Source organism: Chlorocebus sabaeus, chromosome 17 (genome assembly GCF_047675955.1).
Source record: "Chlorocebus sabaeus isolate Y175 chromosome 17, mChlSab1.0.hap1, whole genome shotgun sequence".
NCBI lineage: Eukaryota > Metazoa > Chordata > Mammalia > Primates > Cercopithecidae > Chlorocebus > Chlorocebus sabaeus.
This window is the reverse complement of record NC_132920.1, coordinates 3,158,230-3,174,867: the sequence shown is the minus strand read 5'-3', so window position 1 is coordinate 3,174,867 and position 16,638 is coordinate 3,158,230. Positions and strand designations below refer to the sequence as shown.

At 47.5% G+C, this 16,638-nt stretch overlaps 1 protein-coding gene across 3 annotated transcripts in view; it reads left to right on the top strand.

Moving 5' to 3' along the window:
- Window positions 1–16,638, top strand: part of SLC22A23 (solute carrier family 22 member 23) — a 191,832-nt gene that overhangs the window by 154,920 nt on the left and 20,274 nt on the right. For all 3 annotated transcript variants that reach the window (XM_073005627.1, XM_007973822.3, XM_073005626.1), the window contains one exon: window positions 8,480–8,607. In XM_073005627.1, the coding sequence (XP_072861728.1) occupies window positions 8,480–8,607 (128 nt within the window). The remainder of the gene's footprint in view (window positions 1–8,479; window positions 8,608–16,638) is intronic.

The following is a 16,638-nucleotide window of genomic DNA, read 5'->3' as shown; positions in this document are numbered from 1 at the left end:
GGAGACTTTTAGTTCTGCCCGCGTCCTTCCCACAGAAGCACTGGGGGTCCGTGAGCCAGCCAGCTTAGAGCAATCACTTGTTAGGTGTGAAGACTGGGCTCCTCTAGGTCTTCCCAGCCTGACAGTCTGTCCAGCCAGGCTGTCTGGGTTTAAATCCCAGCTCTGCCATTGAATTGCTGTGTAATCCTGGGCAATGTATTTGAACATTCTTTGCCTGAGTTTTCCCATCTATAAAATGGGGATAATGATAGTACCACCACAGAGTAAAGACTTAAATACTTACAGCTTTAGAAACTTCCTGTTCCACACCTGTGGTTTCAAGCAAGGCCTTTGCTGCATGAACCAAATCCTTTTTCCCTTACCTGGGTGATACAGTTTGTTCATGAGTCCCTTCCAAATCCCGTGTTGAAATCTGACCCCCAGTGTTGGAGGTGGGGCCTGGTGGGAGGTATTGGGTCACGGGGGTGAATCACTTGGGCTTGGTGCCCTCCCCACGGTAGTGAGTGAGCTCTCTCTATTAGGCCATTCAAGGGGTGGTTGTTTGAAAGAGCCTGTCACCTCCCCCCTCTCTTGCCCCCTTTCTCACCCCATGACATGCCAGCTCCCCTTGCCCTCCACCATGAGTAAAAGCTTCATGAGGCCTCACCAGAAGCAGGGCAGATGTTGGTGCCATGCTTCCTGTACAGCCTGCAGAACCGTGAGCCAAATAAACCTCTTTTCTTTCTAAATTACACAGCCTCCAGAGCCTCCAGTGTTCCTTGATAGCAACACAAACAGACTTAAGATAGTGGGACTTCTCCAGCTTGCACCTCTCCTCTTGCACTGCCATCCTGGTCACAGCCACTCTGAGAGCCAACTTCAAGGCTTTCTCCCAGGGAAGCTGCTGTGGTTTTAATGCCTGGTTGTGTTTTATGGTTGCAGAAGTCATCCTCAAGGTCGCTTTTTGGTCATCTACACGTGAGGATGCACCAGGCAGATGTGGCTCCAGCTACCCACCGTGCTTCCTGATTTTTTGTTGAAAGTGATCAATTTCTCTGAGGCTCAGTTCTGTTCCTCCCAAGTCCTGAGCCCTTGGCTGGCTTTTTAATTTGCATGGCGTTATTACATTATGTACTTGTCAGCAGAGATTTCATTAAGTTCCCATAATATGGCCACGCTGCACATTATTCCAAACTAAAACAGCCATCTCTGGGCTTGCTCAGAGGCTGACAGGCCAATGAATTCTTAATGATTTTGCAGCAAATTTAAATTCATGGAGTGCCTCATAAAACTTAAGTATTCCCTACACATACCGTTTGGGCTTGTGGCATTCCAGAATGCCTGAGGACGCGTCTCTGGACCGGTACTTCCCAACTTCAGTCACTGGAGTGCCATCCAAGCAATACAGGTTTGCTGCTGTGCTTTGTCCACAGAGGTTAAGGGTGTGGGCTATCTCATCAGACTGCCTGGGTTCACATCCCAGCTCTGCCATTGAATAACTGTGTAATCCTGGGCAATGTACTTGAACTCTCTTGGCCTGAATTTTGCCATCTGTAAAATGGGGGTAATTATAGTGCCACTATATAATGGACTTGCAAGCATCAGACACAGGGGAAACTGGTGGAACAGTGCCTGTTAGTCGTAAATCCCATCGGGGGAAGGTGGTGAGCAGTGCTGCCTCCCAGTGGAGACAGTCGTGTAGCTAAGGGGAGCCTGTCCCTTGCCTCGCACCCCAGTCTCCTGGGGAGTGCTGTGTCTTTTACTTCAGTCCACTCCAGTCCCGTGGCTGCTGCTCTTCAGAGCCCATAACACTTAGGATCTTCCACTACCTGGGCCCTGCGTCCCTCTCCTCCTTGTGTCTTCTCACCTCATTCCTAGCATTCGGGTGTATCAGCTTGCAGCTCTCTGAACACAACAAACGCACCATCCCACACCCCTGGGCCTTACCTCTGGATCCTGCCCCACTCACCTCCAGCAGTACGAGGGGATGCAGGGCCTGCCCCGCAGCTGCTCATCTTCCAAGACGGCCCAAGCAGAGCCCGGCCTCTCCAGAGCCTCCCGTGACCAGCCCCTGGACCAACTGCCTAGGACTGGCCCCCATATAACCCATACCATACAGGCTTCCATCCAACGCGATCCATGGATTCGTCACTACATCTGAAAAAAATGGATTTCAGATGGATTTGTAGTGACAATGGTCAGTACGTATAAGAATAAAAACAATTTGGGGACCCATTGAAAGCTTGGGCTCCCAAAGAGGCCCATACCCACTTCTTAAATCCTCACACCACGCCTTTGTAAACAGTAATATCCTTGAAATCTTTTCTATGAGCTTTGCAATTCTCAGAGACTCTCTAGAAAGGGGACTTGCTCATCATCACTTCTCATAAAGACATTTATTTGTTGTTGTCAGTTTGTAGGTATCCAAAGTGTGTCATCTTTAGACCCAGTTGGAGGATGACAAAGACGAGGGAGTGGTCACTGAGGAGCAGCCAGAGTCTCAGAGGCCTGTCTGCCCTTGCACCGCTGGGCTGCACACACGCCCTCCTGCCTCAGGCCTGGTCTGCGCCTGTGGCTTTGAAGTCTGAGACAAGGAGAGACTTTTCTCCTGAAGGGCAAGGGCTGTGTGGGCCCAGATAAGAAAGGGGAACAAGCAGAATTGAATCCTCTCTAGGATTCAGTGCCTGGACTGATGGGATTCCAATAGCGTCAATGTCTGCCTGGTATGCGTAATGCAGGGCTTTATCTTTGTAACGGCATCTGTTCAATTGACACATCAGAATTGTACATATTTACAGGGTACATAGTGATGTTACCCTGCGTTAAATGTATAGTGGTCATATCACAGCATGCAGCATGTCCATTCTCTCAAATGTTTATCATTTCTTTGTGTTGGGAACATTCAATATTTGAAACTATATGATATGTTATTAACTATAGTCATCCTACAGTGGTACAGAACACTAGAACATATTCCTCCTATCTCTTGTAATTTTGTATCCTTTAATCAATCTCTCCCTATTCCTCTTCCCCCTACCCTTCCTAGGATACTCTGTTCTACTTTTCACTTCCATGGGATCATCTTTTTTTGAGCTTCCACATGAGTGAGAACATGTAGCATGTAATTTTCTGTATCTGGCTTATTTCACTTAACATAATGTCTTTCAGTTCCATCCATGATGCCACAAATGACAGGATTTCATTCTTTTTTTTACAACTGAATAGTATTCCATTGTGTGTATATACCACATTTTCTTTTTCCTGTCATCTGTGTTAGACACCTAGGTTGATTCCATATCTTACCTACTGCAAATAATGCTGCAGTAAACTCACGGTGCAGATGTCTCTTTGACTGATTTCCTTTCCTTTGGATAAATGCCTGTAGTGGGATTCCTGGATCATGAGGTGGTTGTTTGTAGTTTTCCAGGAACCTCTGTACTGTTCTCCATAGTGGCTGTACTAGTTTCCATTCCCACCAACATCATATAAGAGTTCCCTTTCTCCACATCATTGCCAGCATTTTTTTTTTTTTTTTTTTGGTCTTTTTGATAATAGCCGTCCTAACTGGGGTGAGTTGATACCTCGTTGTGGTTTTGATTTGCATTCCCCTGATGATTAGTGATGTTGAACTTTTTTAAATATATATTTGTTGGCCATTTGTGTCTTCTTCTGAGAAATGTCTATTCAGATTGTTGCCCATTTTTAAAATCAGGTTGTTTCTTTTTTTGCTGTTGAGGTGTTTGAGTTCGTCATATGTTCTAGATGTTAATCCCCTGTCAGATGAATAGTTTGCAAAGATTTCCTCTCATTCTGTAGGTTTTCAGTCTGTTGATTGTTTCCTTTGCTGTGCAGAAGGTTTTAGTTTCTCCAGGATCAGCTGTATGGTAGAACACAAAACAAGTCTCAAAAACATTTTAAAAATCAAAATCATGCCAAGTATCCTATGTGACCGTAATGGACTAAAACTAGAAATCGGATTACAAGAGGAACGTTCAAAACTGTACAAATACATGGAAATTGAACAACATACTCATGAACAATCAACGGGTGAAGGAAGAAATTAAGAAAGAAACTAAAAAATTTCTTGATACAAATGAACATAGAAACACAATATATTAAAACCTATGGGACACAGCAAAAGCAGTATTAACAGGCAAGTTTATGGCAACCAATGCCTACATTAAAAAACTAGAGAGATTTCATATAAACAACCCAATAATGTATTTCAAGGTACTAGAAAAGCAAAAACAAGCCAAACTCAAAAGTAGAAGGAAAGAAATAATAAAGATCAGAGCAGTCATACATGAAATTGAGACTAACAAAACCACAGAGACGATCAATGAAACAAAAAGTTGGTTTTCTTGAAAAGATTTTTAAAATGCATAAACCATTAGGTAGATTAAGAAAAAGACAGAGAAGACCCAAATAAATAACATCAGAAACAAAAAAGACATCACAACAGATACCACAGAAATACAAAGAATCATCAGAGACTACTATGAATACCTATATGCCAATAAATTCAAAAACCTAAAGGAAATGGATAAATTCCTGACACATACAACCTCCGTGATTGAGCCAAGAAGAAATAGAAAGGCTGAACAGACCAATAACAAGTAATGAGATTGAATCAGTCATAAAAAGTCTTCCAAAAAAGAAAAGTCCGGGACCAGAGGGCTTCACTGCTGAATTCTCCTGAAACTTTAAAATTTTAATACCAACTCTTTTCAAACTATTCCCCCAAAAAATGAAACAGAAGGAATTCTTCCAACTCATTTTACAAGGGCTTTATCTTGAAGGCAAAATGGCACCACTCAAATGTCCATACTCAAATATGCCGCATTTTGGATCTTCCCTGAGCTGTCACCTCCTATCCTGACTTCAAAACTGTGTGAAGTGAGCACGTCTCCACGGTTCTCCCCTCCCTGTGGGTAACACTTGAGGATAAATCAAGGAAGAGGACTTGAGATTGCCGGGGGCAATGAAAAAGTTATGTCCTCTTGTGGAAGCTCTGCCCTGCTCGTTCACACCACCTGTGCCCTCAGCCCTGGGCAGTGGCGCTTGGGGGTCCTGGCCCTGGGGGTTGGAAGGTGGGGCTACAGCTCCTCCTCTGTTGTGTCATCTGGGCCTTGTTCTTCATTTATGGTCTCGATTTTCAAAATCCATTTCCTGCCATGGAGTTCCACAAGCATTTGATATAAATTTTAATTATTTTGAAAGGACACAAATTTCCACGTTGTAGGCCCTATTTTAAGACTGCAGAGACTGCCTGCAAAATCGCTTGTGCTGTCATATTACCATATTTATATATATTCATATATTGTTTCTTAGGTAGGCAAAAATTCTCATAGAAATCACAAAATATTTAGAATCAAATCACAAATGTATTACAAATGATAATACTTAGACAAATTTTGAAGTCTTCAATACACTTATGAGAAAAATTAATAATAATGACCTCTGTGTCTATCCCGACAAATTAGAAAAAGATATGAAACCCGAATGCATCAGAAAGATGGAAATACTATAGATCAGAACTTAAACTACGGGGAGTTGGCATTTGTGTTGTTATTTTATTATAAAGAAAAGATCTGATTTTTAAAATACAGCAAAATGTGAATACTATATCATATTAATGTCAAGTATCTGAGGTTTCTATTTGCTTGTATTATGTTATTCAAAATTAATTTTTATAGCTAGAGGCCAGTAAAACAAACATTAACTTTGAGTATTTTAAAAAAAAAAATCAGTGCCTGCAAATGCATTTGGGACTTCTTGTGAGATGACTGGAGACCTTCTGTCCATTCCACACGGCCGTCCTGCATTCCGTGCACCTGCGCAGTAGGACAGCTTTTAACTCTTCAGGAAGCTCCCAGAATGAGTTACCATTCAGGTCAGACCATCCCAAAGGTACCACCGAATGGTACCACCGAATTCAGGGGGAACCACCTCATCATGTAAAACGCAGTCACAAACAAATAGAAAGTTGGACTTTTTTCAAATAGGTAAAGAGGAGGCAGTAGTTATTAGATATCAATAATGATATGACTTTGAAATAAAAATTTTCTGCTTCTCACAGTCTGTTCCTGCTGCTTCAACAAAACACCTTAGCCTGGATGATTTATAAACAACAGAAATGTATTGCGCACAGTTCTGGAGGCTGAGATGTCCAGGGTGAAGGCACCAGCAGATTCGGTGTCTGGCAAGCGTGTGTTGCTCATAGATGGAGCCTCTTCTATATGTCCTCACATGAGGCAAGGGGCAAGGCACCTCTCTTCAGCCTCCCGTTCTCATGACTTAATCACCCCTAAAGGCCCTATCTCTTAATACTATCACATTGGGGTTTAGTTTCCAATATATGAATTTGGGCCGGGGTGAGGGAAGCACCATTAATACTTTTTCTACTGTTAGATTCATTTTAAAACTCTCCTGAGGCCGGGCACGGTGGCTCACGCCTGTAATCCCAGCATTTTGGGAGGCAGAGGCAGGTGGATCACGAGGTCAAGAGTTTGAGACCAGCCTGACCAACACGATAAAACCCCGTCTGTACTAAAAATACAAAAATTAGCCAAGCATGGTGGTGTGCGCCTATAATCCCAGCTACAAGGGAGGCTGAGGCAGGAGAATCGCTTGAACCTGGGAGGCGGAGGTTGCAGTGAGCTGAGATCACGCCACTGCACTCCAGCCTAGCGTGCAGCAAGATTTCATCTCAAAAAAAAAAGAACTATCCTGAGTTTGAGTTTGCAAAGCAGATGTTCGGTAGTTACAATAACCTCTTCTTTTTTTTTTTTTTTTTTTTTTGAGACAGAGTCTCGCTCTGTCGCCCAGACTGGAGTGCAGTGGCCGGATCTCGGCTCACTGCAAGCTCCGCCTCCCAGGTTTACGCCATTCTCCTGCCTCAGCCTCCCGAGTAGCTGGGACTACAGGTGCCCGCCACCTCGCCCGGCTAGTTTTTTTTGTATTTTTTAGTAGAGACAGGGTTTCACCGTGTTAGCCAGGATGGTCTTGATCTCCTGACCTTGTGATCCGCCCATCTCGGCCTCCCAAAGTGCTGGGATTACAGGCTTAAGCCACTGCGCCCGGCCACAATAACTTCTTACCAGCATCCGTGGTGACTTTCCTGACACAATTTTAACTAAAATAGAGTGAAGTGATAACTAGAACACTGAGGGCTACAAGAAGCTAGGACTGTCATCTTGAGCTTTGATTTCTACTTTTTGTCTCTCCCAAACAGTCAAGGGTCAGCTGCCTGTTTTGCAATAAAGTATTATTAGCCCATAGCCACACCCACTCCCGTACATCCACCCTCAGGCCACAACGCCAAGATGAGGAGAGACCATTTCACCCTTAAAGTCTAAAATATTGATGACGTGGACTTTTGCAGAGATAGTATGCCAGCTCCTGCTCTGTGCAGTCACGGTGTTCTCTTTGAGCAGCTTGTAAATATTGTCATAAATATAAATTTATAAAATTAATTGATAATAAAACGCTGGTTTTTTTGTATTAGGGTGCCTCACAAGATTCCGTCTTTTAAAAAAAAACATAGATTCTGTTGCTTTGGTAAAACTTGAAAACCACTGTGATGTGGCATTGTCTGAGGGCAAAGTGACCTGCAGTTAGCAGTAACATGTGAATAGCTCTGAAGGAAAACCCCGGGAGACTGAGCCTTCATGTTCCACAACTGAAAATAACTGCAGGTTGGTCATATTTGGAAGTAATTTTTTAAACGTAAAATCATTCTATTACTATTTATTGTGACAAAATACAACCAAAGCAGCAGCCTTCCGTGAGTTGTTTCTCCATGCGTTACTTTGAAAGGTATACACTGATTTCTTGACACAACTGGTACGAATGTTGTTCATATCTGCTACTCTGTGACATTGTTTAAATTATTTTTTATTTTTGTAATTGATACGTAGTAATTGTACATATTTATGGGGTATACAGTGATGGTGCAATGCGTAGAATGTAAAATGATCAGATCAGGGTAATTATCGTGCCCATCATCGCAAATATCACTTTTTCGTGTTGGGAACATTTAACATCTTCCTTCTAGCTATGTGAAACTGTATATTATTAGTAGCTATGGTCATCCTGCAGTGGCATAGAACATTAGAACTTGTTCCTCCTACCTAGCTATAATTTTGTAACCTTCAACCAACCTCCCCCTATCCCATTTCCCCTGACCTTTCCCAGCCTCTAGTATCCTCTGTTCTACTTTTTACTTCTATGAGATCACCTTTTTTTAAGCTTCCGTATGTGGGTGAGAACATGTGCTTTTTAACTTTTGTTAAGCATTTTAAGGTCTCGATTTTTACACTTTGGGAAAGAAAATTGGGAATGTTTCAGTGCCCTGGGTTTCATCTCCCCTGATGAGGCTGATGCCTAGCTGGAGACTGACCGCCACCTGCCTGGGAAGCTCCCGGGCCACACCTAAGCCACACTTCCCGGTGCCGTGCAGAATCGGAAGACATACACCGATCCCTTTGTGTCTTTAAAGGATATTCCCCGAGTCCCTCCGGTGGCTGATGGCCACCCAGCAGTTTGAGTCTGCAAAGAGGCTGATCCTCCACTTCACACAGAAGAACCGTATGAACCCTGAGGGCGACATCAAGGGTGTGATGCCAGGTGAGTACACCACAGGCTGGCCAGGGCAGGAGGTCATGCAAGGCTCAGAGAGGCTCCACGGGGCAGGTCCCTGACACCTGGGCTGGTTTTATTGCACAAGCAGCTGTTTTAACCAGCTGTGCAATTCTCCTCTGACCTTTTGGCCTGCACAAGGGCAATGTAGCAGCCTTGACATTCTCTCCACTTTCTAGGTATTGGTTTCTTTCATGATCAAGTACAGCACACTCTGGATCTCCTCCTCTCCTGCCTAAATCCAGAAGCGAGCCATGAGCCCAGTATACACTGTTCAAGGGAATATCTGACTATCTGGCCCATAGCCTGCCAGGTCTAAACACTGCCAGAGTGCTGGTTCAGGGTGTAGATGGGCCCCATGACCTCACCTTTCCTAAGCATGACCTTCAAAGAGCCACCACTGTCTTTACCTGGCCATGACCTATTTGTTGGGCAGCTGAAGACAGGAAAGGTGAAGTGTTTTTGGATAGTCGTTCAGATCCATAGAACTCCTGTGTGTCAGAAGCGTTACCACAGCTAGGTGGGGGTTCTCAACCTGAGGATCCACATTTCACCGGGAGGTTGTTAAAATCCAGATTCCTGGGCCTCTCCCTGGAACCCAGAGATTCTGACCTATTTGATTTGGGATAAGCCCTGAGAACTTGCATTTCTAATAAGCACTAGAAGAGATTCTGACGCAAGTGGTATACGGATCTCCGTTTGAAGGTCACTGGTGGGCTCCACGCTCTGACTCACTGCCCTCACTGAAGACCTGGGATAGACAGTTGTTATAAAATTCCCTGGGAAAATAACCTCCAGGCCATTGTCCAAGAGAGAATGTGCTCATTTTCCCCCATGACCAGAAATGCTTGTGATGACGATTCATTCATTGAATCAGCAGGTGTTTACTAAATGCCTGCTGTGTTTCAGAGCAGAGAAGACACAGGCAAAGCCTTGCTCTCATGGAGCTTGCAGGCAGGTGGGGCACGCAGACAGGGAGCTACGCGTGCCTACGTCAGGAGGAATGAAACAGCAGGGCCGCGGGATAGAGGGTGCCAGGGAGGGACTGCAGTCAGAGTGGCTGCGGAAGCTTCGCTCTCAGGGCGCAGGTACAGGAACCTGAGTGAGGTGGGAGAATGTGCCCTGCAGGTATCCATTTACGATGGGAAGGGATGCACAGGAACCCCAAATCAGAGAAGCCCTTGGTGCCTGGACAGGCCTCTCGTTAGACTCCCAATCCAGAAGATCGGGGACGGTAGGTCACTAGAAGCTCCTTGGTGCTGCCGTAGCTCAGCCAGGCTGTCATCCTCTGCCTCGACTTGTGCAGTGACCTGAGAGTCAGGACAGCCAGGCTGGACCTGGGCGGGGCGGGGTGGGGCCTAACCAGGGACACCCGAAGCTTTTGCTTCGCTGGACCAAAGAAGGATGTTTGCCGGGTCTGGTTGACATGAAGGGTGCTGAGTGTTGGTGTATCTGTGGTCCCTTTTTAATCCAGGGACAGTGACGAGAAACAAGATGACACTCACATGGCACTTACATGTCAGCTACTTTTCTAAGTGATTTGCAAATATTAACTCATATTTAATATTTAGTCCCAAGCCCTTCACGTGTGTTATTTCTCCATGACAGCCTATGAGAAAGGCACTATAATTAGCCCCATTTGCCGATGAGGAAACGAGAGCATAGAGAGGCTAAGTAGCTTCCAGAGGTCACACAGCTGCTAAGAAGCTGAGCGAGGATTTGACCTGCCAAGTCCAGCGGGGTGGCTTTGCCACGCTGCTGTAACATGAGGGAGAGCTCCGGGTAGATACGAACGTCCCTGCACTGAGCAGTGAGTGCTCAGCCAAGGTGTCTCCAGCGGGGCCGTGCTTGCTGGTTTTGGACGGTCCAGATGGCTTTCCCAGATTTCCCCAGACCTCACTCGTTAGCAGGTTAATGCTCTTAGGCTTACAGTACAATTTGTTTGTGGCATTTCCCTAATTAAGCCATCACACTCCGCTTCTTTCACGTTAAAATATTGTCTGGGAATAGCTTGTTTTCTCAATCCTAATTACATTGATTCATTTCCCTCCTATATTTGGAAAGTAGTATTAGATCCTTTTTAAAAATTTATTCCTTTGCTCATGAGTTTTGCTGGTCCTTATTTCCGTTCCAGAGTCCCAGGCAGGAGGCTGGGTGAGAGGTAGTTGGTGACATGTGACTTAAGAAAGAGGACAGAGGCTTCACCTCCATGGGGAGCGGTCCTCCGGCGGTCGCTCTGCCCTGCAGCCCTTCACGGCGGCCTCTGCTCTCTGCCGCCCCCGGCTGTCAGATGTGTTGATGGCAGCACCATGGCGGGGCTGCTGAGTGCTGGGGGAAGGCAGCGTGTCTTTCAGCTGCTACGTCTCCCACTTCCGGCTTCCTCCACCCAGACTCAGTTTTCTGCATGGAATCTTCCTCCCATCACCCCATCTAATCCCACAGCCAACACCCGCTCCGAGCCTCGTGTCTGTCACCCTCTCGTACCCTGGCCGACTGGCTGGGCTCCCAGCTTTGTTCCTTCCTCCCTGCCACCAGGTCACACAGGATCTGATCACATCACCACCGGCTTCAAGCCTCTCCAGTGCCTCCCAGTGCGTTTCGGGTAGACCTCAGGTCCTCCAGGTCACTGTAGAGGCCCTCTCTGGTCTCTGCCTCCCGCCGCCTCACACCCTGGCCTTCATTTGGCTCCCAGGACACACCACCATCTTCCTCTCCACAGGGCCTCCCCGTGCACACTCCCTGCCCTCTCAGCTCCCACTCTTGCCTTGGCCAGCTCCTCAGACACCAAGTCCGCCCTCCAGTTATTCACTGTTACAGCTTCAGCACTTCTCCCCGCTTCCCCTCATCCCAGCTATGACGAGTAATTGCAGGGTTCCTTATTAATGCCTGTCACCCCTGCAGAGCGGCAAGGCCAGGCGAGGCATGGCCTCTGTCTGTAGAGCCAGACACTTCTGTACCCCCAGCAGCAGCCCAGCCGAAGGCCTGACACGTAGCAGGCGTGCCATGAATATTTATGGGCTGAACGAACCCAGGACTCCTGTGGTAAGGAAGGGTTAGGACTGTGGTTGCATCGTCTCTGGGTAGGTGAGCGTCTCGGGCCTGGCTGGAGGTATATGTAGGGGTCCAGCGGGGCTGCTCGCTGCCCCGTCCGTACATCCTAACCTTGGATTTATGCCAGGGAAAAACCTGGTGTTCCCAAATTTCTTATTTCCTTTTCTCTTTTAAAGCTGTCCTTGGTTTATCTTCTAGCAAGTCTGACGTTCTCAGTGGCCTGTGTAGCTGAGTTACTTTAGATGTGTGGGTGTGTTCCTGAGCATCAGTCTCTCAACGTCAGTCCTGCAACCTTCATATCACAGAACGTGCCCAAGTGCTGGCAGCACTCCCGTGTCATAATTCCTGAGGTTTCCAGCATTTCTAGCAGGAGTAAAAGACCCGCTGGTTCCCAGTGTGGCTGTGTGGTCAGCAACCTAATGCAAAAACGAGACCCAGGATGAGTGCCACACACAAGACTGTGCCTTCAGTTCTGCAGGCTGAGCATCCCTTATCCAGAATGCTTGGGACCAGAAGGGTTTCGGGGATTGGATGTTTTGGGATTTGGGGATATTTGTATTATACTTACTTTAGGTTGAGCTTTCCAAATCCAAAAATCCCAAATCTAAATGCTCCAATGAGCATTTCCTTTGAGAATCATGTGGGTGCTCAAAAGATCCTCAATTTTAGAGCATTTCAGGCTTCGGATTTTGGGATGTAGAATGCTCAGCTGGTGGTAAGATAAGCAAAAAGTCACTGGACAGCAACTGCCAGGCATGGGAGGAAGCGCTTCATGTGCATGTCATCTGCATCTGAGCTTCACAGGGGAGAGGAGCCATTCTCCTGCTTTACAGCTCAGAAAGAGGCTGAGCACTGGGGAACAGTAACTCCATGATCCCTCTCAGGGTCAGGCTAGCCCCAGAGGAAGGACAGCAAATGTGCTCCTGTGTTCTCTCCTTGTGGGGAGCCACGTGCAGGGTGCAGGCATCCTCTGTCCTCAGCATCAGTCCTCTCCGGCAGCCTCACACCTTACCCCCGAGAAGCCAACCTGCCCAGCATTGCCAGGATGCACGGCTGAGTCTGTGTGATCCGAGTGTCCCCATCTTAGCCCCGTGTGGGGCTCCCTGCTGCCCTTAGCAATGACAGAGCTCGGGTTTTGTCCTGACCTGCCTCACTGTGCCTTAACAATCTGTTCAGATCCTGAGATGACAAGAGGGTGGATGTGTCAGGCCACCTCCACGTTCCACACTAGGTACCTTACCCAAGTCACACCATCCATAAGTGATGAAAGCAAGATCTGACCCCAGGCAGGCTGCACGGGGCCCTCGCTCCGCAGACGACCGCCACGGCTCACTCAGAGGGCTCGGGTTAGGTGGAGCCCGGGTCTGGGCAGACGAGGACAGAGATGACAGAGGTCGGCGGTGCCAGGTCAGTTGCCGAAGGCTTGGCTAGACGTTGAAGACTGTGCTGTCTGAGGTGACTTCGTGATAAGATTCCTATGGATGCTTATCTTCCACTTGCTTTCAAAGCACAGTTATTCAAGCGGCCGAGTGGCGCCATCTCAATCCGTCCCGGAGGGGAGGAGGGCTGCGTGGAAGGGGCAGCAGCTGCTTTTTCTACTTCCCAACACGGGCGTGGGGCTCAGAGCTGCCTCCTTGGAGCGTTTAGTGTGCTTTTTTAATGACTCTTGTGGCAGAGATGGCAGCATCCCTTCTTCCCCTTCCTTTTCTCTTTTTCTCCTCCTCCTGCTCCTTGTCTTCCTCCTCTTTCTTTTCTTGCTTTCTGTCTCTATAACTCATGTTTTTCCAATTTCACCCCTAATGCACTAGCATCGTCCACTAGGATGACAACGAAGCCGGTTTATCTCACACCCCCACGCAAGCCAATTCCAGTTCTCCTCTGCGTGTTTTCCCTGCTCCTCCAAGCCTCGTCTTGGGCAAGGGGCCACTGCCTCCTCTGCTGTCCTCGGAGGCCTGATTTACCTCTCACACCAGACGGCCAAATGTGGAGAGGCCATGCCCTCCTCCCAGCGAGTCAGCAGGGTCGTCAGGGCCTCCTTTCCCTTCCTGTGTGGTGAAGAGAAGGTGGGAGATGTTGGGTTCACTGAGCCCGGGGCAGGAGGACATGTGCTCCCCGAGTGCTCCCGGAGGCCGCACTGAGTTCTCTCCTCCGGCCAGGCAGCGCTTCATCCTACTTCACAGATGAGCAGCTGGGCTCAGAGCAAGGACAGCGTAGCTTTTCCAAGGAGCCAGCCAGAAGTGCAGAAGCTGTGTTCCTGCCCGGGCTCATCGGGCCCAGACCTCAGCCCCGACCACACGAGGATCCGTGAAAATGCGGAGGCACTGGGGCTGCAGGGTGGAGCTGGACAACAAAATTCAGTAGGCTCGACGTGGGTTTTGGTTGGAAAATTTTCTGATGGCTCTAAGTTGAGCAGGCCAATGTGTCCTCCACCTCCTCCTCTGTCTCGAGGAGCGCACGGGAGCCGGGTGCTCACAGCAGCAAATCCTGGGTGCCAGTGCCCCACAGCCTGGCCGGGCTCCCTGTTGCCCATTCATTTCCATGTGTGAGGAGTTCAGAGAAGTCCCTAGATGTCCATCTGATGTCTGGACAGACAAAAAGGCCTCTTGGATTCAGCTGCTGGTGTCAGAGCCATCTGAAGTGTCCTGTAACATAGAGCTTGTGGATTTGGGGCCCAGAAGAACAGACGATGCTGCAGAAGCTTCATGTTCTTGTTGACAGGCTGGTGATGTGAGTAACTGGTAGTAAGATAAGCAAAAAGTCGCTGGACAGTGACTGCCAGGCATGGGAGGAAGCACTTCATGTGCTTCCTGACAACATATCAATAGCCCTGGAAAGGTTAATCTAATTCCACTTAGAAGAATTCAGTTACCTCTGCAGACTACAGTCAATTTTTTAGACTGGGTTCTAGGTTTAATTTTATTTAAAAAGCTCAGGTCATAATGCAATTGTTATTGCTTCTTTAACATCATACTTCATAAACAATAACATATCAGGAGTTCAGTTTGGGGTATATATTTTTTAAACTTTAAACTTATATGGACTTGCTAATGGACATTTAAATTTTCTTCTCGGAAGTCATCCATGGTGATAAAACGTAGCTATTAGAGTTGGTGTCTGATGAGGTCTGTAATAGCAAAGATACTCAGATCATCGGATCCAAGGTTTTCTGTTAACCATGATATTTTCAAGCTCTTTACAAAATTAGTTTTTTTAACCATAGAGAAACTGTGCCTGTAGTCAAAGTAGCCCATTTTTGCTAAGGAAAAATAATGGTCAGGAGACCTTGGGAGCTGAGAGGGTCCGTGGACCAGCAGCTGAAATGCCGGCCCTGTGGGCTTGCATACAGACCTCAATCTTTGCACCTAAGTATGGGAAGGAAGAAAGTTCTGGAAACTCAGCAGACATGATACCCCTCAGACAAGGGAAAGGTTTCTCCTTCTCCCTTCTGTGGCCTGGCTGGTGACACTGAGTTCAAAAACAATGTTTGAATAAAAAGTTCCTAAATCCCTAGGATTTAGCAACACATTTTTTCTTTAAACTATAACGAAGGAGCTTTGTGACCCTCCTGCCGCTGGATGGCAGGAAGGAGGTGGAAGAGGAAGGTGGAACCTGAGCCATCTCGGGTTCAGGGTGGCCCTCGGAAGCACAGGGCTGGGGTCCTGGAGACACAGCCCCCGAGGGAGCAGGAGGGCTCCTCCAGAGGCAACTCCCAGCACTGAAGCCTTCCTCAGTAGACAGAGGCCTCCCCATCTCCACTGCTTTTCTTATTTTATGAATATATTATTCGGGGATAATTTTAGATGTACAGGAAAGCTGCTGAGATAGTACAGAATCTCCGTATACCCCTCACTCGGCTTCCCAGATTGCTAATGTCTGATATTGTCATGATACTATTGTCAAAACTAACAAAGTGACATTGGAACACTGCTATTCACCAAACCCCAGCCTTTATCTGATGCCTCCCATCATCGTGCTTTCCACGATGCCTCCTCCCGCCCCGGGATGCCGCCCAGGACTGCGTCTCGTTCTCCCCTCTCCCTAGTCTCCTGGTCTGACAGCTGCTCAGTCTTTCTTGTTTCTCGTGACCTTGACAGTCTTGAAGAGTCCTGGTTCCCCTCCGCTTCGGGAAGTCTCCTTTTTCTTTTTTAGCTCCCCAGTAGGGGATGATTCCATGAAGACATGCCAGGCTAGGAAGGCAGAGAGGCAACAGAAGGCTGCGAGTGGCATTCCTGCTCCCAGACGTGCAGGCAGACAGCTCCTGGAGGCCAGTGCCTCTGCCGCATTCTGAATCTTCCCTGTAACTTGCCAAATCGACGCCAGCGCCTCTGCAGGCCCCTGTAACACTGCGCTGGTGGACTCCCTCCAGAAGGGCTCTCAGAGCTGCTGGGGCCGCACAAGAAACCCAGTCTCATGACTTTATGGTTGCTCACATCCCTTGGAGCCAAAACATTGTCCAGCTCCCAAGGACTTCCATTAACTAAAACGTGCACACGTATACACATGCGTATGAATGCGTGCATGTATGCGTGTATACACATACATGCAGATGTATTCACTTATGTGTTTGTCTTTCAAAGATTCATGTGTCCTAAGGGCAGTTTCAGCAGAAGTAGCTACAGCCATGGTAAGTTCCACCCCACAAGGCTAAGGAGCATATCTGCATGTGGCCTTCCCAGTGTCCGAGCCGGGGGTGACACAGGCAGATGCAGAGGGGACAGAAAAGAACTGCTTGTTTAGATTTGCCCAGGGCCTAATGAGTGCCTCAGCCACCTAGAATATCATCGCTGGGCTCTGTCCTCAGACAAAAGTGAACTGAGTCGACACTGTTTGTTTACTTGTGTGTACTCTGCCTGGTTCCACAAAAAGGGTTTGTGATGGAAACTTCTGCTGACGGTGCACCTTGTGCCCTCTCAGGCACCCGAGGGAAACCAGAACTGCAGAGCTGGAGTCTTCTGAGTGCCTTTCTGT